At 43.7% G+C, this 24,932-nt stretch overlaps 1 protein-coding gene across 1 annotated transcript in view; it reads right to left on the bottom strand.

The window, feature by feature from the left end:
* ttc1 (tetratricopeptide repeat domain 1) overlaps nt 1–24,932 on the bottom strand; it is an 87,647-nt gene that overhangs the window by 20,420 nt on the left and 42,295 nt on the right. Inside the window, exon 7 of the mRNA XM_070878387.1 lies at nt 3,962–4,016. Within this exon, the coding sequence (XP_070734488.1) occupies nt 3,962–4,016 (55 nt within the window). The remainder of the gene's footprint in view (nt 1–3,961; nt 4,017–24,932) is intronic.

The raw sequence follows: 24,932 nt of genomic DNA, 5'->3' as shown, positions 1-24,932 counted from the left end.
AGCATTATCGGGTCCTGCTATCGTCTGCCAAACTCGCTATTACAGAATCATTCTGGAATGTAAATACAGGTTGAACCTCCCTTATCCAGCATGCTCGGGACCTGGCCAATGCCGAATAAGGGATTTTGCCGAACAAGGGGAGGTCACGTGTTTGCAACCCACTCCCAACCTCAAGTCACTTTGGGGCCCGCCGGCCCACTGACACTTCTGTGCTCACACACATTGTTCACACTTGGCTTTACTGAGCACAATGGGTTAGACAGGGTGTGAGTGAATCTTAATGGTTGGTTTGTCCCTGTGCCAGTGTGGGGAGACTCCAGGAACGACTCCGGCATTGGCACCAGTAGCAACTGGAGTTCGTGCTGGAGGAGCGGTTCCTCCTCCCCTTTCCCACCGACCCTTACACCAGCCCTGGCAACAGCGCAGGGGGATGATGCTGATCCGACACCTCACACATCCACTGCTGGTCGAGGAGCCAACACCACGCAAAAGGAAGGTGAGTCAACGGAGTCAGCGGGCCCCGTGATGTCAGCAGGCACAGCGGGCCCCAAAGGTGTCGGCCCCGAAATTGGGTAAATCTATTGTGGGCCTGTTGAGATTGAAATGTGCCGTGTAAGTATAAATGGGCAAGTTTTATTTTTTACATTGATATTTTGCGAGGATTTTGACCTGAGATTCAACCTGTATAAACCCCGGCTTCTATTCTCCACTGCAAACAGCCTCTTTATACCCCTCTTCCCAGTCTCCACCCTCATCTCTGACAATAAGTTTGAGCAGCTCATGGACGACTTTGTCTCGAAGATTGAGATCATCCGTTCGGCCTTCTCTGCCTCTTCCCTTCCTTCCCCTAGCTCACCAGACCAAACTTCCTCCAAAGATCCCCCCGCCCTAGCCCTGACCTCTCATCAGTTTCTCTCCAATCTCCCCTCATGACCTTTCCGAGCACATCCTGTCCATGAGACCCACTTCCTGCTCTCTTAACCCTATTCCCACCAAATTGCTGACCATCAAACTTCCTTTTCTAGCTCCCATGTTAGCTGACATTGTTGACTGTTCTCTCTCCTCAGGTACTGCCTCCTCTCCCTCAAATCTGCAGTCATCACCCCTCTCCTCAAAAAACCAACCCTCGACCCCTCCAGCCTTGCAAACTACCCCATCTCCAACTTCCCTTTCCTCTCCAAAGTCCTTGAACGTGTTGTCGCCTCCTAAATCCGTACCCATCTTTTCTGCAATTCCATGTTTGAATCCCTCCAATCTGTATTCCGTGCCTGCCACAGTACCGAAACGGCTCTCATCAAAGTCACAAATTACATCCTCTGTGACAGTGACAAAGGCAAGCTATCCATCCTCATCGTTCCGGACTTGTCTGCAGCCTTTGACATGGTTGACCACTCTACCCTTCTCCAATGCCTCTCCACCATCGTCCAGCTGGGTGGGACTGCACTTGCCTGGTTCCATTCTTACCTATCTAACCGTAGCCAGAGAATCACCTGCAATGGCTTCTCTTCCCGAACCCACTTCATTACCTCTGGTATCCCCCAAGGATCTATCCTTGGTCCTCTCCTATTTCTCATCTACATGTTGCCACTTGGCGACATCATCCGCAAACACAGCATCAGCTTACACATGTACGCTGATGACACCCAGCTCTACCTCAATACCACTTCTCTCGACCTCTCCACGGTCTCTAAATTGTCAGACTGTTTGTCCTACATCCAGTTCTGGATGAGCATAACTTTTCTCCAATTGAATATTGGGAAGACCAAAGCCATTGTTTTTGGTCCCCACCACAAACTCCATTCTCTAGCCACTGACTCCATTCCTCTCCCCAACTTCTGCCTGAGGCCGAACCAGACTGTTCGCAGCCTTGGTGTCATAAACGACCTTGAAATGAGATTTCAACCATATCGGCAGCATAACTAAGACCGCCTATTTCCACCTCCGTAACAGTATCTGTCTCTGCCACTGCCTCAGCTCATCCGCTGCGGAAGCCCTCATCCATGTCTTAGTTACCTCTAGACTTGACTATTTCAACGCACTCCTGACTGGCCCTCCACATTCTACCCTATGTAAACTCGAGGTGATCCAAAACTCGGCTGCCTGTGTCCTAACTTGCACCAAGTCCCACTCACCCATCACTCCTGTGCTCGCTGACCGACATTGGCTTCTGGTAAAGCAATGCCTCGATCTCAAAATTCTCATCTTAGTTTCAAATCCCTCCATGGCCTCGCCCCTCCCTATCTCCAATATCCTTTCTCTTCTCCCCCCCCCCCTCCCCCCCACTCCCGGGAGATGTCTCCGCTCCTTTAATTCTGCTCTCTTGAGCATTCTTGATTATAATTGCTCAACCATTGGTGGCCGTGCCTTCTGTTGCCTAGGCCCCAAGCACTGGAAGTCCCTGCCTAAACCTCTCCACCTTTCTATCCTCATTTAAGATGCTCCTTAAAACCTACCTCTTTGACCAAGTTTTTGGTCACCCACTCCGATTTCTACTTATGTGGCTCGGAGTCAAATAGTTTTATCTCATAATACTCCTGTGAAGTGTCTTGAGATGTTTCACTACGTTAAAGGCGCTATATAAATACTTGTTGTTGTTGTTATCCAATAGAAAAATACATCATTTTATCAATACACTTTTTAGTTGGGTCCACCTGTTAGTTAAGTATTATACTGAACAAATCTCTGCATCCTCCCTAACATTTTGGAATAAATTTCAAATTAATATGTTTCCATCCACTCTTCACTTTTATTTTCATGCGGCTTGCTAAATGAGATGCCTCAAAGTTTCTGCCAATGTCACTGCAAACGCACTGCTAGGGAAGTACAAGACCAAATCAGACCGATTATGTTCTGAATGTGCCAATTCAGATAGGAAAGTACCACTTTGTTGATAATCCAATGGCACTGCTGAGAAAGGGGATGCAACATAGAGGGGGCTGCAGACTAATTTCATATTATCTCATAACATAGTTAGGTATACAAGTTTACTGTGCTAACAGAATTCCAACTTACAAAATACATACATTTTCTAGCTGTTTCTTTCTCCACAGATGCTGCCTGGCCCGCTGAGTATTTCCAGCATTTTCTGTTTATATTTCAGGTTTCCAACATCTGCAATATTTTGCCTTTCTCACAATGGTTACCGGATAGATTGGAATTCGGAACCCTGTGAGATTTTCTGTTTCCACCCCTTCTCTACCTCAGAACACTGAAGCCAAATGTAGGATCCCACTACTCCCTTAGCGGTGATCTGCTAACTCAGCCCCAACCAAGAAATTGTGGCTGATCAAGGAATGAATGTTGATAACTAGCCTGACATCGCAGAGGCAGTGGAGAGGTCGAGAGGTCGTGAGATAGAGCTGGGTGTTGGTGGTGTCCATGTCTTTGGATGATGTTACCGAGGGGCAGCATGTGGATGAGAAATAGGAGGGGGATCATGGCTAGATCCTTGGGTAACTACATGGCAACGGTGCAGGGGCAGGAAGAGAAGCCATTGCAGGTGGTGCTCTGGCTACCACTGAATAGGTAAGAGTGAAACCAGGCGAAGACAGTCCCACTTAGCTGGACAATGGAAGAGGTGTATTGGAAGAGGATGTAGGCAGGTCCAAAAGGAACAGTTTGTTTACACACGTGCTCGGATGCACGCACACGGATCAGTGGAAAATATTGGAGAATGATGAGAGTTACAAAGTGCTGTCAATCTCAAACCTCCAAATAGGCAAGTTGTTTTACAAGGTCAAGATTTAAAAAATTAATTTCTACTAGCAAGTGTAATTTTTTTAGCACCAGGTTAAAATTATTGTGGTGGAGCTTTACAATGTCAATGAATGTAAAGTGGAATACATGTTCCATTTCCCAATACGCACCCCTTGACTCGATAAACACACAGATAGAGAGAGAATTTTGTGCATACCATTGGCTCCTACTGAATATTTACATTTAAAGTGGTAAAGGTACTTACCTAGCATTTCTTCCTTCATTTTCTCATTTCTTTCTTCAATCTGTTGTGGTAATCGCTATAGAGGAAAAGACCAAAACAAATGCAAGAGTTAGAAAATGACAACATGAATGTTTTTGCATTCACCTGAATCATTCAAACATAAGCGATATTTACTGCCATCATGGGGAGGCATGTAAGGGAACAAAGGATCAAATGTGCCTGAAATCTTCAGGTTATGGAATCAGGAAATAATGGATTAAACTCTTATTTCTTCAAATTAAGATCAGGAGTCTGATACAGGTCACAACAAAACAATGACCTAGAGCACAACAAATCTTGACTTCCCATCACAGTTCAGTTTTACAATCTCTGCTTAGCCCACTTGCTGCAGTTGGTTCGATTTCAATAGCTATGCTATATTTAGATTAAATTTGGTTTCTTCAAGTCTAGTTTTTATGCCCCAGTTCCAAACTAGATCAGTCTGTGAAAGTTATTTTTTCTCTCCAATCCTTTCAATTACTTACACGATTACAAAGGTTTGAACAAAATGCTTCACTGCTGGCTCCAAACTCAATTTGTTTTGTTCAGTGCCATTTCATAATTACAATTCAATTGAATTTTCTATTGGGAGATTACTAAATTTGGAATATTGGCACCTCATAACTACCACAATTGCAATGCTACCTCAGAATAATCTGCCAAGTTCCCCCCGCCAAAAGGAAGATATGACCAGTAGAGCGAGATTCATGTCACACCACCATAATAAAGGTCACCATTTTGCGTGGAGGAGAATGCATTGCAGTAGTACAGCCCTACCAGTTTCCTACGCAGCACATTACTCTCTTAATTCTAGTCTGGGTTTGAATCCCAGAACCAAGTTTGCTCTTTGTGCAAGAGGGGGGGAATCGTTTTTTGTCCAGACCTGATGGCTTGCATCCTAGGGTCTTGAGAAGTAGCGGCAGGGATTGTGGATGCATTGGTTGTAATTTACCAAAATTCCCTGGATTCTGGAGAGGTCCCAGCAGATTGGAAAACTGCAAATGTAACACCCCTATTTAAAAAAGGCAGACAAAAAGCAGGAAACTATAGACCAGTTAGCCTAACATCTGTGGTTGGGAAAATGTTGGAGGCCATTATCAAAGAAGCAGTGGTAGGACATTTGGAAAAGCAAAATTTGGTCAGGCAGTCAGCATGGATTTATGAAGGGGAAGTCATATTTGACAAATTTGCTGGAGTTCTTTGAAGATGTAACAAACAGGGTGGATAAAGGGGAACCAGTGGATGTGGTGTATTTGGACTTCCAGAAGGCATTTGACAAGGTGCCACATAAAAGTTTACTGCACAAGATAAAAGTTCACGGGGTTGGGGGAAATATATTAGCATGGATAGAGGATTGGCTAACTAACAGAAAACAGAGTCGGGATAAATGGTTCATCTCTGGTTGGCAACCAGTAACTAGTGGGGTGTCGCAGGGATCAGTGCTGGGACCCCCAACTATTTACAATCTATATAAACGACTTGGAAGAAGGGACTGAGTGTAACGTAGCCAAGTTTGCTGACGATACAAAGATGGGAGGAAAAGCAATGTGTGAGGAGGACACACAAAATCTGAAAAAGGACATAGACAGGCTAAGTGAGTGGGCAAAAATTTGGCAGATGAAGTATACTGTTAGAAAGTATGAGGTCATGCACTTTGGCAGAAAAAAATCAAAGAGCAAGTTATTATTTAAATGGAGAAAGATTGCAAAGTGCCGCAGTACAGTGGGACCTGGGGGTACTTGTGCACAAAACACAAAAGGATAGTATGGAAGAACAGCAAGTGATCAGGAAGGCCAATGGTATCTTGGCCTTTATTACAAAGGGGATGGAGTATAAAAGCAGGGAAGTCTTGCTACAGCTATATAAGGTATTGGTGAGGCCACACCTGGAATACTGCGTGCAGTTTTGGTTTTCATATTTAAGAAAGGATATACTTGCTTTGGAGGCAGTTCAGAGAAGGTTCACTAGGTTGATTCCGGGGATGAGGGGGGCTTGACTTATGAGGAAAGGTTGAGTAGGTTGGGCCTCTACTCATTGGAATTCAGAAGAATGAGAGCTGATCCTATCGAAACGTATAAGATTATCAGGGGACTTGACAAGGCGGATGCAGAGAGGATGTTTCCACTGATGGGGGAGACTAGAACTAGAGGGCATGATCTTAGAATAAGGGGCCGCCCATTTAAAACAGAGATGAGGAGAAATTTCTTCTCTCAGAGGGTTGTTAATCTGTGGAATTCGCTGCCTCCGGGAGCTGTGGAAGCTGGGACATTGAATAAATTGAAGACAGAAATAGACAGTTTCTTAAACGATAAGGGGATAAGGGGTTATGGGGAGAGGGCAGGGAAGTGGAGCGGAGTCCATGATCAGATCAGCCATGATCAGATCAGCCATGATCTTATTAAATGGCGGAGTAGACTCGAGGGGCCGTATGGCCTACTCCTGCTCCTATTTCTTATGCTCTTATGTGTTTGCTACGTGCAATTTTATTTTTAGGTGTATATAATGGCACGGGTAATGAATCTTCACGATGCCAGTATCTCAGGGAGAGAGAAATACACGGGCAGGGTGGAGAGAGAAGTGCACAGGCAGGGAGAGGGAGCGATCCTAGCAGACTTTCTTGGACCAGCGACGTTCTCGGTCAATGGCAGATGCCGTTTGTCAGGGCCTCCCAATAAAAATAGCTACCCTTGTAAAAAAAAAGGCACTCAACAAAATTATTTTGGCTTAAATTTGGGGATCCAGACCTTGATTGCTGTCTGAGCCACATTTCCACCCCAGGCGAGGTCTGACTATACCCTGGATTCCACTAAAAGCTTGTACTGCAGGAACTCCAACAAGAGTGCCTCCTACCTCACCCATTAGAACAATGGCTATGCTTGGGGCGGGCAGAGGCTCTGGACCAAATAGGCCACCCTGGATACTACAGTGCAAGACTGCAACCCTGTTTGTCCAGGTCCTGGCCTAGCTTTCAGTAGTTCCAGCAGAATGCCAAAGTTAGGCCTATTTTCAGCGTCAATGTGCTTTCAGCACTCTGAAAATACTATGTTTCTGAAGGTCACACTAAGTCTCATTAACTATGCTATTTAAATCACAAGCTGGAGACTTAGCTTGTGACAGCTTGTAAATTAGTTGGTTTTTAAAATTTAACATGGCTTTTACAATGGTGCAAAAAAGCAAAATACGGCAGATGCTGGAAATCAGAAATAAAACAGAAAATGTTGGAAACATTCAGGGCAGGCAGTATCCCTGTCGCCAACTCTAGGGATAGACTTCCACAGATATCTACTACAAGCCCACCAACTCCCACAGCTATCTTGCTTCCATTTTTCCCCACCCTGCTTCCTGAAAGGACTCCATTCCTATCTCCCACTTTTCTCCATCAAAGTCGCATCAGCTCCGACAACGTCACCTTCCCAACTGGAGCTCCGAAATGTCCTTTTTCCTCAGCTGTAATTGAATGGTTGGGAGTTGGGTGGGAAGGGGATGGAGCCAAGTGTTGGGTTTTGTGAAAAGATGAACAAGGAAAGGGCAGGGGTTGGAAATTACAGGGAGGGTAAATAGGGGCTTATTTGGAGCTGTGGTGAAGGGAAAGAGGCTGGGAAGATAATTTCAGAGGCAGCATAGATAGTGTCAGTCTTTGAAACAAAAAGATTAATCAGCTGTTTGCACTTGGTGCTAGAGACGAGTTGGGGAGGAAGGAAAGAGGTTTCAGGAGCCTTTTTGTTATGGCAAAAAAGAGCTGTTGGTTGTCCTTGTCCTCCACGCTAGTCCTGGAGTGTTAGGAGGATTTGGCTAAGGAGAGTGAAGCACAATAGAGCTTGATGTGGTCTAGCCAATCGTGTGCCAGATGTGTTTAAGTTTGTGGCCATCAGACATAAGGGAGCAAAGATAGGTACTGAACTGGGTTATCATCAGGTGTGGGAGCCCGAGAACTGATAAAAAAATTGGAACCGAGAATGCCTCAGCAGCCAAGCCTCTGATTTAGCCTGCTCTTAAATTAAGGATTTTCTTGACCTGGGCTTTCAAAGAATTTACATTTATATAGTGCCTTTCAAGTTCTTAAGATGTCCCACAGTTAATAAATTACTTTTGAAGTGTAGTCATTGTTATTTACGCAAAAGCTTACGTAAATAAAATTTTAGATGTAAATTTTTAAATATTTAGTCACTTCATCTTAAATTTTCAATGAAAACTTTTAAACCAACTTAAAAAGTTAAACCAACTTTCTTAAAATGTAATTTTCACAAATAGATCACATTACAATAGATTTTTATTGTTGCATAGAATGAAATGTAAATTTACTGATTTAACAACTTGATTCAATAGTGTCATAACAATTATCTATGTAAATTATTTAAACCATCAATTTATAAACTAGATGTTTGTTGCAAATGAATTGATTTGAAAACTAGGAATATTCATATGCTCTGAATAACAGAGACATTACATGCAGATTCAATATTATTTCACAAAAAACTAGTGAAATGATTTTCAAAATCTGACTAGACCAGATTGACAAGTGACCTTGCTCCTTTGTAAAAGAATGCTTTATGATAACATTATAACCTGTATAAGATTTATAAGGTTTGAGAGAGATAGGATAAGATCAGTATCAGGAAGCTCTGCACTTGGAGAACTAATTGTGGGATGGATTTCCCAGTAGGCCTGGGGGAAAAATGCCTAGGGGCGAATCAAAAAGATTTAGATACTGTAATGAAGGAGGGGACTATATGCTCTTCCTGCATGAATGAACAAACCTGGGCCAAAAGGCCTTGTTTTATGTTTCTATGTTTCATCTGTATCTACCTTGTGAAGCAGCAATGGTTAAGTGACTCCAAGGTTGGCTTTTAAAAGCCTGCTGAAGGTAGGGAAAGACAGAGAAGGAAAGGAAAGACTGAGGGAGGCAAGAAATTCCAAAGAAAAACACATGTGTAATCAATACTATTTTAAGTGGAGTTTCTGTTGAAAGCCATTGCATACAGCAGTGTGGCTAAGCCCTACTTGAACATTTTTATACTATTTAAAAAATGCTTGAAACATTTTTTATGTATATATACTTATAAAATTGCAGTTCTGAATCTATAAATGTTATTCTGATGTAAAGCTGCAAGTGCAAATGACAAATGTGAAACACATTTTACACCATCTATCCACAGGATAGCCTGCAGTCTAAGTGCTCTTATGCACTGTACATAAATAAAACATGCATGCCGCTCCTGTGGGAACAGTAGTTCTGAAACATTTCTCTTGTAACTTTACTTGTGGTTATCTGCTCCTATTAACAACCAATGTATGAATGTTGCATCAAGCACTCTCCTTCACATCGAGAGATGGACTAGATAACACCCCATAACATGGGAACAGTTTCTCTCTATCTACTCTGTCCAGACCCCTCCTGATTTTGAACAGCTCTAGATTTGCAGAGGACACTAAACTGGGTGGTGGTGTGAGCTGTGAGGAGGACGCAAAGAGGCTGCAGGGTGACTTGGAGAGGTTAGGTGAGTGGGCAAATGTATGGCAAATGCAGTATAATGTGGATAAATGTGAGGGTATTCACTTTGGGGGCAGAAACACGCAGGCAGAATATTATCTGAATGGCGGCAGATTAGGAAAAGGGGAGGTGCAACGAGACCTGGGTGTCGTGGTACATCAGTCATTGAAAGTTGGCATTCAGGTACAGCAGGTGGTGAAGAAGGCAAATGGTATGTTGGCCTTCATAGCTAGGCGATTTGAGTATAGGAGCAGGGAGGTCCTACTGCAGTTGTACAGGGCCTTGGTGAGGCCTCACCTGGAATATTGTGTTCAGATTTGGTCTCCTAATCTGAGGAAGGATGTTCTTGCTATTGAGGGAGTGCAGCGAAGGTTCACCAGACTGATTCCCGGGATGGCAGGACTAACATATGAGGAGAGACTGGATCGACTGGGCCTGTATTCACTGAAATTTAGAAGAATAAGAGGGGATCTCATAGCAACATATAAAATTCTGACTGGAGTAGACAAGTTAGATGCAGGAAGGATGTTCCTGATGTTGGGGAAGTCCAGAACCAAGGGACAGTCTTAGGATAAGGGGTAAGCCATTTAGGACTGAGATGAGGAGAAACTTCTTTACTCAGAGAGTTGTTAACCTGTGGAATTCCCTGCCGCAGAGTGTTGTTGATGCCAGTTCATTGGATATATTCAAGAGGGAGTTAGATATGGCCCTTACGGCTAAAGGGATCAAGGGGTATGGAGAGAAAGCAGGAAAGAGGTACTGAGGTGAATGATCAGCCATGATCTTATTGAATGGTGGTGCAGGCTCGAAGGACCGAATGGCCTACTCATGCACCTATTTTATATAAGTCTACTTTGGTTTGAAAATAGGTTAGTTCCTATATTTGACATTTACAATTGATAAAAGAAATTCCATTTGCACAAAAAAAAGAGCAATTGTAAATCTGTAGTAATTCTTTCACTGTTCTAATTTGCATTAATCATGTGACTGACCAAGAAAAAGCTATCCTACAAAATTGTTCATCCATAATTGTGAAATAATGGGCGTGAGACATAACTGGTATTATTGCATTCATTTCCTAAATAAAAATATAGGAAAAACACAAATTCATGAACTGCACTTTACACAAATATTTTCTCAGATTCAGAATCGCCAATCTTTCCCAGAAGTGGACCTTGCATAGTTTACAATTTGACCTGCCTAATTACTAGGTAAACGAGGAGACCAACGGATCATAACAGAGAACCCTTACTCTATACGCCAACTATTGAAATGTATCAAGTACCACAGCATGATTCTCCTTTTTTTCAACAAGCATTTTGTATTTACACCATTAGACGGACAGAGAAAAGAGTTAGAAGTAGCCAGCATGGATTTCAAAAGGTGCTATCGTACTTGACAAACTTCATTTGATTAAGGAAGTAACAGATGGTAGGTGGGGAAAATGTATTGGATTTGGACTTTAGGAAAGCCTATGATACAGGAGATTAGAAAGGAAGATTGAGGGGTATAGAATTAGGGGGAGGATAGTGAACTGGATTAAAAGTTGTTAGAAGAAAAAAAACAGAATAAAACTGAAAGCTTGGTCAGAGAGGTAGGTTTTAAGGACCATCTTAAAGGAGGAGAGGTAGAGAGGCGGAGAGGTTTAGAGAAGGAGTTCCAGAGCTTAGGGCCCAGGCAACTGAAGGCACAGCCACCAATGGTTGAGCGATTAAAATCAGGGATGCTTAAGAGGGCAGATTTTGAGGAGCGCAGACATCTCAGGGGGTTGTGAGACTGAAGAAGATTACAGAGATAGGGAGGGGCAAGGCCATGGAGGGTTTTTAAAAAAAATCAAGGATGAGAATTTTGAAATCGAGGCATTGCTTAACCGGGAGTCAATGTAAGTCAGCGAGCACAAGGGTGATGGGTGAACGGGGCTTGGTGAGGGTTAGGACACAGGTTTTGGATGACCTGAAGTTTACGTAGGGTAGAATGTGGGAGGCCAGCTAGGAGTGCGTTGGAGTAGTCAAGTCGAGGTGTGACAAAGGCATGGATGAAGGTTTAGCAGATGAGCTGAGGCAGGGGTGGAGACGAGCAATGTTACGGAGGTGGAAATAGACCGTTTTAGTTATGCCGTGGATATGTGGCCGAAAGCTCATTTCAGCGTCAAATATGACACCTAGGTTGTGACACTCTGGTTCAGCCTCAGGCAGATGCTAGGGAGAGGGATGGTGTTAGAAGAATGAGAGGGGATCTCATAGAAGCATATAAAATTCTGACGGGATTGGACAGGTTAGATGCAGGAAGAATGTTCTCGATGTTGCGGAAGTCCAGAACCAGGGGTCACAGTCCAAGGATAAGGGGTAAGCCATGTAGGACCGAGATGAGGAGAAACTTTTTCACCCAGAGAATTGTGAACCTAGGAATTCTCTACCACAGAAAGTTGTTGAGTTCAGTTCATCGGATATATTCAAAAGGGAGTTAGATGTGGCCCTTACGGCTAAAGGGATCAGGGGTAACATAGAAAATAGGTGCAGGAGCAGGCCATTCGAGCCTGCACCACTATTCAATATGATCATGGCTGATCATGCAACTTCAGTACCTCACTCTTGCCTTCTCTCCATACCCCGATTCCCTTTAGCCGTAAGGGCCACATCTAATTCCCTTTTGAAAATGGAATGTTGGCCTTTATTGCAAGGGGGATAGTGTATAAAAGCAGAGAAGTCCTGCTACAACTGTACAGGGTGTTGGTGAGACCACACCTAGAGTACGGTGTACAGTTTTGGTCTCCTTATTTAAGGAGAGAAGCATTGGAGGCAGTTCAGAGATGGTTCACGAGGTTGATTCCGAGATGAAGTTGTCTTCTGAAGAAAGGTTGAGCAGGTTGGGCCTATACTCATTGGAGTTTAGAAGAATGAGAGGTTATTGAAACATAAGATTCTGAGGGAGCTTGACAGGGTAGATGCAGAGAGAATGTTTCCCCTCATGGGGGAATCTAGAATTAGGGGTCATAGTTTCAGAATAAGGGGTCGCCCATTTAAAACGGAGGTGAGGAGGAATGAGGAGGAATTTCTTCTCGGAGGATCGTGAATCTTTGGAATTCTCTACCCCAGAGAGCTGTGGAGGCCAGGTCATTGAATATATTTAAGGTGGAGATGGACAGATTTTTAAACGATAAGGGAGTCAAGGATTATAGGGAGCGGGCCAGGAAGTGGAGTTGAGACCAAGATCAGATCAGCGGCCAAGATTGAATGGCGGAGCAGGCTCGAGGGGCCAAATGGCCTACTCCTGCTCCTATTTCTTGTTACGTTAAGGGCCTGGAAAACTAATTTTAATTGTGTGAAATTTGTCCATTTTAATAAAAATTTAGTAAGAAACTTTTTGAAACATTTTTTTAAAAAAAATGTGTCCATTATTTCCTTTTCCCCATTTGAGCCCCAATCTTTGTTTTGCTCTCTCTAACATTTTTTTAAAGTTAGAATTTAAAAGTTTACTCACTTTGTTGTTCACTGTCTGAGAATTTTGTGTTTTGATTGGCTGCTTAGACAGCCTGTTGACGTCACGGCTGTTCATTGATTTGAAGTGAAGGTCAGAAAACCCGAAGTTCACGACACAGGGATCGCAAGATCCTTGTGAGAAGAATACATTGTGGCCAGCGGCAAATGTCTTTGCTTTGCCGCTGACGACAAATTCTGGGCCAATACTTCTGAACTGACACCATTTGCAAGACAGTCATGTGAATTGTCCCCAATTGTAGAAAATAACTAGTCATGCCTGATTTTGAACCCGAGACACTATGGGCTTTTTAAATCCCTTTTGTGCTGTTTCTCGATGCAAAAGAAAATCCCAATCAAAAATGACATTCTTGTCACTTGCTCTCTCTGCAGGACTGGAAAACAATTGTTATACAATCACATGCTGTCAATCCCAACATCTTCCAAGACAAAGAAACCTTGGCAATTCCCAGAATACAAGCTTTAAGGAAAAGGAACAGCTTAGTGATGAGGAGGAGTACCTTTCTCTAAAGCCAAAACCCATACCCCACAATTGTATTTATCTTTCAAGAGTTTTTGTGGTCTGTTTCATGAAAGGAGTAGATCATATGGTCCCTCGAGCCTGCTCCCTATTCAAGAAGATCATGGCTGATATTCTACCTCAACTCCACTTTTCTGCCCTATCTCCATATCTCTGGATTCCATTAGTACCCAAAAATCTATCGATCTCTGTCTTGAATATATTCATTGACTGAGCACCACTGCCCTCTGGGGTAGAAAATTCCAAAGATTCACAACCCTTTGAGTGAAGAAATTTCTCATCTCAGTCCTAAATGGCTGATCCCTTATCCTGAGACTGTGACCCCTCGTTCTAGACTCTCCAGCCAGGGGAAACAACCTCTCAGCCTCTATCCTGTCAAGCTCTCTAAGAATTGTATACACTTCAAAAAGATCACCTCTCATATATCTAAACTCCAGAGAATATAGGCCCATTCTACTCAATCTTTCCTCATAGGGCAGCCTTTTCATCCTATGAATCAATCTAGTGAACCTTCAATGCATCCTCTCCAAGGCATGCATATCTTTCCTTAGATAAGGAGACAAAATTGTACACAGTATTCTAAGTATGGTCCCACCAAAGCCCTGTGTAATTGCAGCAAGACTTCCTTACTCTTGTACTCCAACACTCTTACAATAAAGGCTAATATACCATTTGCCTTTCTAATTGCATGCTGTAACTGCTGTACTTTGTGATCGGTGTACAAGAACCCCCAAATCCCTCTGCATGCCGACATTACGAGTGGGTGTTTCACCTTTGAAAAAATATTCTGCTTTTCTGCTTTGAATGGCTCCATTTCCTCAGGCACCATCCGCTCATATATTCAAAAACAATTATTATATCGCCTCAAAATAACTCACCCTCAACCTACCCATCCTCTCCAACAAAGTCCCATTTCCAATCTCTATTTCCCCTCTAATGGTCCTTGATCATGCTACTGCCTCCCAGCTCAGTGCCCGCACTTTAAATTCTTGGTTTGAATCCCTACAATCTAATTCCATCCTTTTAACAGATCCGAGCAAAAATCATGATTGACATCCTGTGATTGTGGTGCTTTATCCCTCTTCAATCTCCTGTGAGCTCTCAATACAGTTGATCACACCATTCTCTTCTTACATGGTTGTATTCTTGCCCCCCCCACCCACCCCACCCCAGTCCTGCCCTCCACCACACTCTTGTCATTCCCAGGTTTCCCCAAACGATTTCTCAGCCTCTTTATTTACATGCTGCCCCTTAGTGACATAATTTTCAGATATGGGCTCACACTGTTGATAGCCATTGCTTCTTTCATCCACTTGACTAGCTTAGTGTTGTCAGACTGCCTGCCTGGCAAAAAGTCTTAGATGAGTTCACCACCTCTTTCAGCTCAACATATGAGATGAATGAAGTCAACATCTTAGGCCACAACCATAAATCCTGCTTCCTTGCCATTGATTCAATCTCCCCCCCCCAGCTGCACACTCAGGTTGAACCAGACCATATGTAATCCTGATGTTCGGTTTGACCCCAATTTGAACATTAATCCCCGCATGCAAGCCGTTACCAATACCCGTTACCTCCGCAACATTGCCTAACTATGCCAGATCACTGAAACCCCTTACCCACAGTTCAGTTATCTCCAGACTCAACATACCAGCACTCTCCTTGCCGGCTTTCCACCACCCTCTAAATTTTATCTTGTCTAAAACTCTGCACTCGTATCTTGTTCTGCACAAAGTCCCACTTGCCCTTCTCTTCTATCCGCATTAACCTACACTGGCTCCCAGTCTCCCAAGGCATCACTTTTAAAATCCTCATCTGCAAATCCTTTCCATGTGTCATTATGGGCTTTAAGCCACCCATTACTGTCAAAATGTAACGAAGAGACGATGGTGGCCGCTCTTTCACCAGCTGGTGGCAGATCCCGTGGCGTCTGCCATTTTCCGAGGTCCAGCAATGCTGCCGGTAAGAGCGATGGCCCTGAAAATTTAAATTATGGAGACACGTCAACTTAATGTCACCTCGGCATCACTTGGACGTTAGCACTGAGGTCAGCGCTGGGTCCTAAGCATGCCATGGAAACCCAGCGTTTAGCAGACGCACGGAGGCGCTGTCACCACACCTGAATGGGGGACACACATCTTTCAGGTAAGTTTGCATTTAAGTTTTTGGACTTGATTTTATTGAAGTAGTGGCTTGTTGCAATGCATGTTAAAAATTTTGTGTGTGCAAGGAGTGCTGCTGGACTCAAATGGTAAAGGAAGGCATCTGCAGATAGAAAGTGCTGCAAATACTCAGCAGGTCGGGCAACATCTGTGGAGAGAGAAACAAAGTTCACAATCAGGTTAAGATACTGCCTGACCTGCTGAGTATTTCCAGCATTTTATGCTTTTATTTCAGATTTACAGCATCCGCTCGCAGAGAGAAGAGCAAGATGCAGAAGAGGAAGAAGCAGAAGAAAAGGAAGCAGAAGATGATACAATGCAGACAGCCCCATTCTGGGCGGGATATTTGGGATGGATTCATCCACCTGCGGTAACAGTGACCACAAGCTCAATTCCACTTTCAACATTTGTCCCACGCCTTCCCTGTGTTACTGACCATCACAGTGTCCTCTTGGCCACAATACTGAAATAAAAGCTACCACAAAGCAAATTTTCCAATCCAACTTTATACATCTATTCATCCAATATGACATCAAGAAATCAACTCATCACCCTGACGCGATCCGTTAGTTGACTGTCTTGCGTGTGCCTTTGCCTATCCTACTGATGTCATGCAGTGCTATCCCAGTGGCTGCAGCATGGCTGGTGGAAGGCTGTTGACTTTCAGTGGGGGTCACTACAGATGGCCTTGCTGGTTGACCTCGAGGAGCAGGTGACAAAGTGTGAAATCGAGTGATGGTGTTTCTTCTTCTTCACTCTCCTCTCCCTCTTCTCGGTAAACCAGTGGTTGGGTGTGTGAAATGAGGAAGGCACAAGGGTGGAGTTGTGGTGAGGGAAGGGTGGGAAAACAAGAGGAGGATAACATATAAGGATACCAGCAGCTTGTATTCTTTTAGCCCCGCCGCTGGCCAAGGGCTCAGCCATGTCCCTGCCAAGAATGGCCAGCACCATTTCCTCCAAGGGGGTGAGGCGAAGCCAGGAATGAGAGATGTGCCTCGTGATTGGCATAGATTGCTGGTAGGTGAGTGATTGCAAGGGGTGGGGGAAAGAGAGTCGTGCATTAAGAAGTGTGCGAGGCTAATGATGCAGTTGGTAGGAGATGGCTTTTGAAGATGCATTCACTGACCTTGACCAGTGGTCTGAGGTGTTGAAGCTTCTTTGGGCACTGGACCCAGGTGGTGGCAGTGACAGCCTCGGTGAAGTTATTCCACATTGTTCTTTCTGGAGAGCCTCCTGGCTCCCAGTATCATTAATAATAGATTCTAGCATTTTCCTACTACTGATGTCAGGCTAACTGGTCTATTTGCCTTGTTTTCTCTCTCTCCTTTCTTGAATAGCGGGGTTAAGTTTGCTACCTCCCAATCCACAGGGGCCGTTCTCTAATCGAGAGAATTCTGGAAGATCAAAAATAATATCCACTATCGCTGCAGCTATCTCTTTTAAAACCCTAGGATGTAAGCTATCAGGTCCAGGGTATGTGTCAATTTTTAGTCCTGTGAATTTCTCCAATACAATTTATTTACTAATACTAATTTCTTTAAGTTCCTCATTCTCACTAGACCCTTGGTTCCCCACTATTTCCAGAATGTATCATGAAGACAGATACAAAGTATTCATTTAATGTCTGCCATTTACTTTTTCCCCTCATTATAATTTCTCCTGTCTCTGCCTTGAAGGGAGTCAGGTTTATTTTCACTAATCTCTTCGTTTTACATTTTATAGAAGCTTTTACAATCTGTTTTTATGAATTTTGCTTGTTAACTCTCATATTCTCCGATTTGATTTGTGTGGCTCACAAAGCCACATTTGCAGCTGAAAAATAATTGTTCATATGACAAATAATCAAGTAGAAAATGTTCACTGGTTTATAAAGTTCTTGACTAAAATGTTATTCTGTCCACCTAAGTTACAAACAGAATGTGTAAAAATTATATCATCTGATCCTTCAAGTTCAGTCTGGCATTTTAGTGATCAAGTATACCAGAGTATTAATCAACAAATAATAGGCACGTGTAACCATGGTAATACAATAATCATGGGGAACTTTAATCTTCATATAGACTGAGCAAATCAAATTGGTAAAGGTAGTCTGGAGGACAAGTTCATGAAATGTATTAGAGACAGTGGGCTAGATTTTCCACTTTCTTTGCATGCATAACGCCCACTTAATGCCTATTTTAACGTATAATGCCCAGATATCGTCCATTTAGCCACAAAACGGAAGCTGATGCCCTTTTTTTTTTTAAATAGACACATATCGTTGAGCGTTACACACATGGGGAAAGTAACGCCAGGAAAAAATACCGCCCGCCCACTTTTTTTTTTTTACGCGGGATCATCAGAATGGATGAAACCAACGGCCATAATATTGCCCAGCGTTACTTTCCGCACGTAATTAACACCGAGATTCAATAATACCGACTGCCCACTTTATTTTGTCGTGAAGATCACATTTGCCTAAACTAACGGCCAGAAGATCGACCAGCATCACTTTCACCACCTTGCACACATCTCGCCCACAATATCGCTCGCCCAAAAAACCGCCCAGAAAAAGTGGAACTGTTCTGAACGAATCACAGCGTTATGGACGCCATGTTCTAAATCACGTCGCATCATTTAAAAGGCTGTCTGCTTCAAACTCGGGGGAGTTCGGATGTACTCTGGAGGTCTTTGGAGGTGATGTCCAAAGAAAACTTAAAAATTGATTACATTGGGTTGAAAGATACTAAATGCCTTTTTTTTTAAAAAAGCCTGCGTGGGTTTCTCGGGGCGATAAGCTGGGGGAAACATCGCCCTCATTTTCCTTTGCGTAGGATTTTATTTTAAATGACGTGAAAGCTTCCAGCTCAGTAAAAGAGATTTAAATAAAAGATTGGCAGTACAGTATTTGAATTGGGATCGAGATATTTCAGGTGATTCGCCTTGATAAACATTTTGGTTATATTGGAAAATCTTGGGTTTGGAAACCTTTTAAAAGAAATAATACTAAACAGTTTAGAAAAATAAAAATTAAAAGTTTGGAAACAATCTAAAAATGGCAGGCAGTGACTAGTGGGGTGCCGCAGGGCTCAGTGCTAGGACCCCAGCTATTTACAATATACATCAATGATTTAGATGAAGGAATTCAGTGCAATATCTCCAAGTTTGTAGATGACACTAAGCTGGGTGGCGGTGTGAGCTGCGAGGAGGATGCTAAGAGGCTGCAGGGTGACTTGAATAGGTTAGGTGAGTGGGCAAATGCATGGCAGGTGTAGTATAATGTGGATAAATGTGAGGTTATCCACTTTGGTGGCAAAAACACAAGGGCAGATTATCTGAATGGCAGCAGATAAGGAAAAGGGGAGGTGCAACGAGACCTGGGTGTCATGGTACATCAATCATTGAAAGTTGTCATGCAGGTACAGCAGGCGGTGAAGACAGCAAATGGCATGTTGGCCTTCATAGCTAGGGGATTTGAGTATAGGAGCAGGGAGGTCTTACTGCAGTTGTACAGGGCCTTGGTGAGGCCTCACCTGGAATATTGCATTCAGTTTTAGTCTCCTAATCTGAGGAAGGACATTCTTGCTATTGAGGGAGTGCAGCGAAGGTTCACCAAACTGATTCCCGGACTGGCATATGAGGAGAGACTGGATCGACTGGGCCTGTATTCACTGGAGTTTAGAAGAATGAGAGAGGATCTCATAGAAACATATAAAATACTGACGGGACTGGACAGGTTAGATGCAGGAAGAATGTTCCCGATGTTGGGGAAGTCCAGAACCAGGGAACACAGTCTAAGGATAAGGGGTAAGCCATTTAGGACCGAGATGAGGAGAAACTTCTTCACTCAGAGAGTTGTTAGCCTGTGGAATTCTCTACCACAGAGAGTTGTTGATGCCAGTTTGTTGGATATATTCAAGAGGGAGTTAGATATGGCCCTTACGGCTAAAGGGATCAAGGGATATGGAGAGAAAGGGGTACTGAGGTGATGATCAGCCATGATCGTATTGAATGGTGGGTGCAGGCTCGAAGGGCCTACTCCTGCACCTATTTTCTATGTTTCTATGTCATTTTCTCTGATGAGAGACGGAAATGCCATTTGGGGGAGACTAGATAAGACATGGAAGTAACCTTGGAAATGATTTGCGAGAACTTGAATTGTGAGCACTTGTATGTTAAGATCCAGCCAGGAGGCCCAGAACTCCAGGACATAGTTGAAGTATTTACCGAGACGTATGAAAGCATGGGCCTTACGCTAAACATCAGTAAGACAAAGATCCTCCCCCCACCAGCCTGTCCTTGCCCCCCAGACATCAAGATCTATGACGCGGCCCTGGACAACGTGGACCACTTCCCTTATCTCGGGAACCTCCCATCAACAAGAGCAGGCATTGTTGACAAGATCCAACACCGCCTCCAGTGCGCCAATGCAGCCTTCGGCCGCCTGAGGAAAAGTGTGTTTGAAGACCAGACCCTCAAAACGGTTAACAAGCTCATGGTCTACAGAGCCGTAATAATACCCACCCTCCTGTATGGCTCAGAGATGTGGACCTCGTACAATAGACACCTCAAGTCGCTGGAGAAATACCAACGATGTCTCCGCAAGACCCTACAAATCCCCTGGGAGGACAGGCGCACCAACATTAGCATCCTCGCTCAGGCCAACATCCCTAGCATTGAAGCACTGACCACACTTATCAGCTCCGCTGGGCAGGCCACATAGTTAGCATGCCAGACACGAGACTCCCAAAGCAAGCGCTCGACTCGGAACTCGTCGACGGCAAACGAGCCAAAAGTGGGCAGCGGAAACATTACAAGGTAACCCTCAAAGCCTCCCTGATAAAATGCGACATCCCCACTGACACCTGGGAGTCCCTGGCCAAAGATTGCCCTAAGTGGAGGAAGTGTATCCGGGAGGGCGCTGAGCTCCTCGAGTATCGTCGCTGAGAGCATGCAGAAACCAAGTGCAGGCAGTGGATTGAGCGCACGGCAAACCAGGCTCCCCGCCCACCCTTCCCTTCAACCGCTGTCTGTCCCACCTGTGACAGAGACTGTGGTTCTCGTATTGGATTGTACAGCCACCTAAGAACTAATGCTAAGAGTGGAAGCAAGTCTTCCTCGATTCCAAGGGACTGCCTATGATGATGATAAGATAGTTTATCACTTGTTTTTGAAATACAGGAAACCGGACAATCCTGGCCAGAATGAGGTTACGCACCACACCGAATCGAACGACAGGATTAACCCCCTAATGACTGGATGAGCAATTAAGTTACCCGAGTGGATAGTTACAGGAGGGGCAGAATTAGGACCATTATGAGATAGAATCAGGATGTATGTGATGGAATTGAGTAAACAGCTGAAAGAGATGCAGCAGGAAGTAAGAGATAGACAAAGGGATAAAGATAAAGATAAAGATAAAGGGACAAAACCCCTGGGCAGTAGTGCCGGAGGTTGGAGCGAAGGTAATGGTGAGAGAATTGCCAGGAAAACCTGGATTCGTCCCACGATGGAGTGGACCATATGAAGTATTAACCAGTGGTGACACATGTGCGTGTATAAATATGAAAGGTGGGGGCCGATGGAAACCTTGGTCCCAGCTGAAAGAATATAAGGGTACGGCTGATGGCGAAGCTAAGATACTCCCGGTAATCTACTCCTTAAAATACGCCTTAGAGTTTAAGGAGGGATGCATTGATAGATGGACTTTTCGGGGAACTAGGATTAATATTTGCAATACTACGGGCACTTGCCATAATAAAAGGTCACATGTCCGGAGAAAGGGTGCAAATAATCCGGTAGAAGTAGAAATGGTAAGAATCTAACTAAAAACCTGGAATATCCAGGATTGTTTTATCAACAGAATGTATATAAACGTGATCACCACCGCCCTTATGATTCTACAAGGGCAAGCTACAAGGCTGCCCCCAAGGGTCCCAAAAGCATATACCCACACCGGCAGGTACAATAACTACATAAAGCAGCCCCTAGGGGGCGGCATCCGAGTGTCAGGAGCGTCTACCTTGAAGCCACAAGATGAGTGGGTAACAAAATGTTACCTGAATTTTGTAAACCAGGGGAATTAACCTCAGAAAAGCGCATGGTAGTTAAACCTGGAACAGAAGTAATAATACATTGTCCAGACCCAGACAGGGTCACGGTCTTAGAGCCGTCCTCGTTAAAAGCGATAGAATAGGTCATATGTCATGAAGAGAGAAAGTGTTCAGGTCCAGCAGTGATGATTTATTGGCAAAAACCTATAGTCACGACCCCAGGACCAACAACACTACCACCAATTACTTGCCCCCTCCTTACTGAAGGTCCACCCAGCGGGTTGGTGATGAGATCGGAGGGAATGTTGTTATTTGACAATGTGCAGCATGAAATGTTACCTTTGAGCATAAATTTAACAGACCTATACCTACCAGGAAAGTGTAGCCCCAAGACTAAAGCGTTGTACGCACGGGTGTTACGACACAATCCTGAGAAAAGCTAGTGATGCATCAAGAGCAAGGGAGTATCACAAGCAGCTAAGACACAAAGGAGGAAGACAGAGGAGATCTATAGTAAATGACTGGAGTACTAACTGGAGTAAATACAGGCACCTCTCTAGTAAATGCACTAACTATACAGGTGATCCAAGCAGGAGTAGATAGTTTGATGGGACGATGGAGGTCCTAATGAGGAAACAGGCCGGGATAGAGAAAGAATCTTCAGAGTTAGGATCTAAAACATCCAAAATACTGCTACAGGGTATATCCGTTTTTGGAAGGCTATGCATGAACAATTAACGAGCTAAATAAGCAAGAATGAGAAGATGATGCCGAAGACAGGAAAAGAGACACGTCATGCCTATGGGGGATGGATGATGTGCCAGATGAGACAAATGCAAACTGGACGAGTTCCAGATTGGATAAATAGCACCCAATTGAAAGAAATGGCACAGCACACTGGGCCATCAGACGCCTGCACCCTGAAAGAAATTGGTTGGAGGGCCAGTAAGATGTCGACTGCAGGATGCTAGGAGAGTAGTGCTCCAGCAGAGACCCGTAACTTAGAGTCACTCTCCCCGTTTTATTTTCTAGTCTGTGTGCTGCTGCTCTCTATTGACAACTAGGGTGTATGCGGTTACAGGAGGATGTAAGGTGAAACAAACCCCTATGGTAGGGCTAATACTAGTGATCCTCGTAATGAACCAAGGCTCATACCCGTATCCTTAATATGAAGTTGAAAACATAGGGATAATACAAGGGGAAGAGTACATCCGCCATTACCCAATGGACCAGTATGCGATCAAAAAGAATGGAATGATTAGGGGGAATATCTTTATCCGGGTGCCAGACAGAAGGAAGCCTAACTATATTCCCTCACCTAGTGGGAGACGGGAACAAAGATAGCTGCAGGTTTGACAATACTACAGAAGGATGTGTCATTGAAATAAGCCCTGCCCGAACCGAACCCACACATTACGCCTATCAAGGTCGAGGAGAATATTGTGTGGCAACTAGCCTGGGAACTGATGATTACGGAGGCTTGACTTGTAACATTACAATGCCTAACTTTTGCTTTACTCCCAGAGTATCTGTGGCGGTGGGAAGAGCACACATGATGTATATACACGCCAGGAAGACAATAACATTAAATATAAGCGATGAGATTAAGCAAAATATTGATGATTACATGGAATAGCAGGCGCCACCAATTTCCCGGTTACCTGCAGATTTAACTGAGCTCAAAGGACCATTAAGAAATAACATTAAAAGATATTATGTGCTAAAGGTTAAAGACAAAGAACTGGACTGTAAAATAAAGGATAACCTGAAAAACCCGCCTTGGTACTTGAGGTGAACGTCGAAATACATCCGTGGATAAGGATCCTTTCACATGCCCTAGTGGCAGTACAGATAGTAATAGCCTTGAGTTGGTTGGTAATGTTATGTAACAAGTGCAAAAGACAGAAGAGGTATACCCGAGCAAAGCTACAAAGCTAGGGATCAGATCAAATTGTTGCAGAATGAATACCCGATTGATTGGTGGGTGCCCCCAACCTATCGCCTGATCACCGAGACTGGGGCAGAGGACACGAGAATCAGACAAGGTGAATTATTGGTCATGGTGGGTATTTGGGGTAACCATCTGACCAAATTGGGGATTGTAGTGGGGAAAATTTTATCAGAGGGAACTTAATTAATCAGAGGGAACCTAATTAAGCAAGGTTGAATGTTAAAAAAACCCAGAAAAGACATGTGCTGCAAAACACAGGGAAACTGTTGAACTAGAACTCTCAGGAAGATAAATCAGCTTATTGCAGAAAAACCAGACAATTGGGCTAGGTTGGAGACATTATTCAATGAAAAATAAACTCCAAGGCTAGGTCACATGGAGTGGTAGGAGATAATGGGAAACCAAGGAGGATTGAGACCATCCCAGCTGGTTGAGGGCAGATCGGTCAGGAGGGGCAAGAGTTAGGCATGATGCGGCATGTAACTAATCAGATAAAGGGCGCACAGGGGGATGCAACAAAACTTTGTATCAGTATAATCGTATTAACCAATGTAATCGTAGTAGGTAGGCGAAAATTTGTGACACTTCAGTGAAACAACAAATGGAAAGCGTCCGCGTGGAACTTCATGATCTTGTATATATTTTGACTGTATAAAGACAGTGACCCGACGATTGTTCTGTGAGAGCGGTGTGGATGCGAGCTGTTTCACCCTTGATCGATCGAGGGAAAATAAACAACTTTCTTCTGCACATACAGACTTGTGTCAAGTGTTATATTTAAATACTCCACAACATTAAGGTAGGTTGAGAAATTAGATTAAAAGATATGATGGTAGGTAAGTGGTGGCAAACATTTAAAGAAATATTCCAAATTTTTCAACGAATATGCATTCCAGTGAGAAATAAAAATTCCATGGGAAAAGTGATTCATCCATGGCTAACTAAAGAAGTTAAGGATGGTATTAGATGAAAATGAAATGAGGCTTATAATATTGCAAAGAATAGTAGTAAGCTTGAGAATTGGGAGATCTTTAGAAACCAGCAAAGGATGACCAAAAATTTGGTAAAAAGGGAGAAAAGTTGGGAAAGAGTGACCATAATATGGTAGAATTTTTTACTGACAGTTAATTCAGAGACTAGGGTCCTGAACTTAAGGAAAGGTAACTTCGATGGTATGAGACGTGAATTGGCTAGAATAGACTGACGAGTGATACTTAAAGGGCTGACGGTGGATAGGCAATGGCAAACATTTAAAGATCACATGGATGAACTTCAACAATTGTACATTCCTGTCGGGAGT

Source organism: Pristiophorus japonicus, chromosome 4 (assembly GCF_044704955.1).
Source record: "Pristiophorus japonicus isolate sPriJap1 chromosome 4, sPriJap1.hap1, whole genome shotgun sequence".
Taxonomy (NCBI): domain Eukaryota; kingdom Metazoa; phylum Chordata; class Chondrichthyes; family Pristiophoridae; genus Pristiophorus; species Pristiophorus japonicus.
The sequence above is the reverse complement of the archived record's forward strand: the minus strand, read 5'-3'. Positions and strand labels throughout refer to the sequence as shown.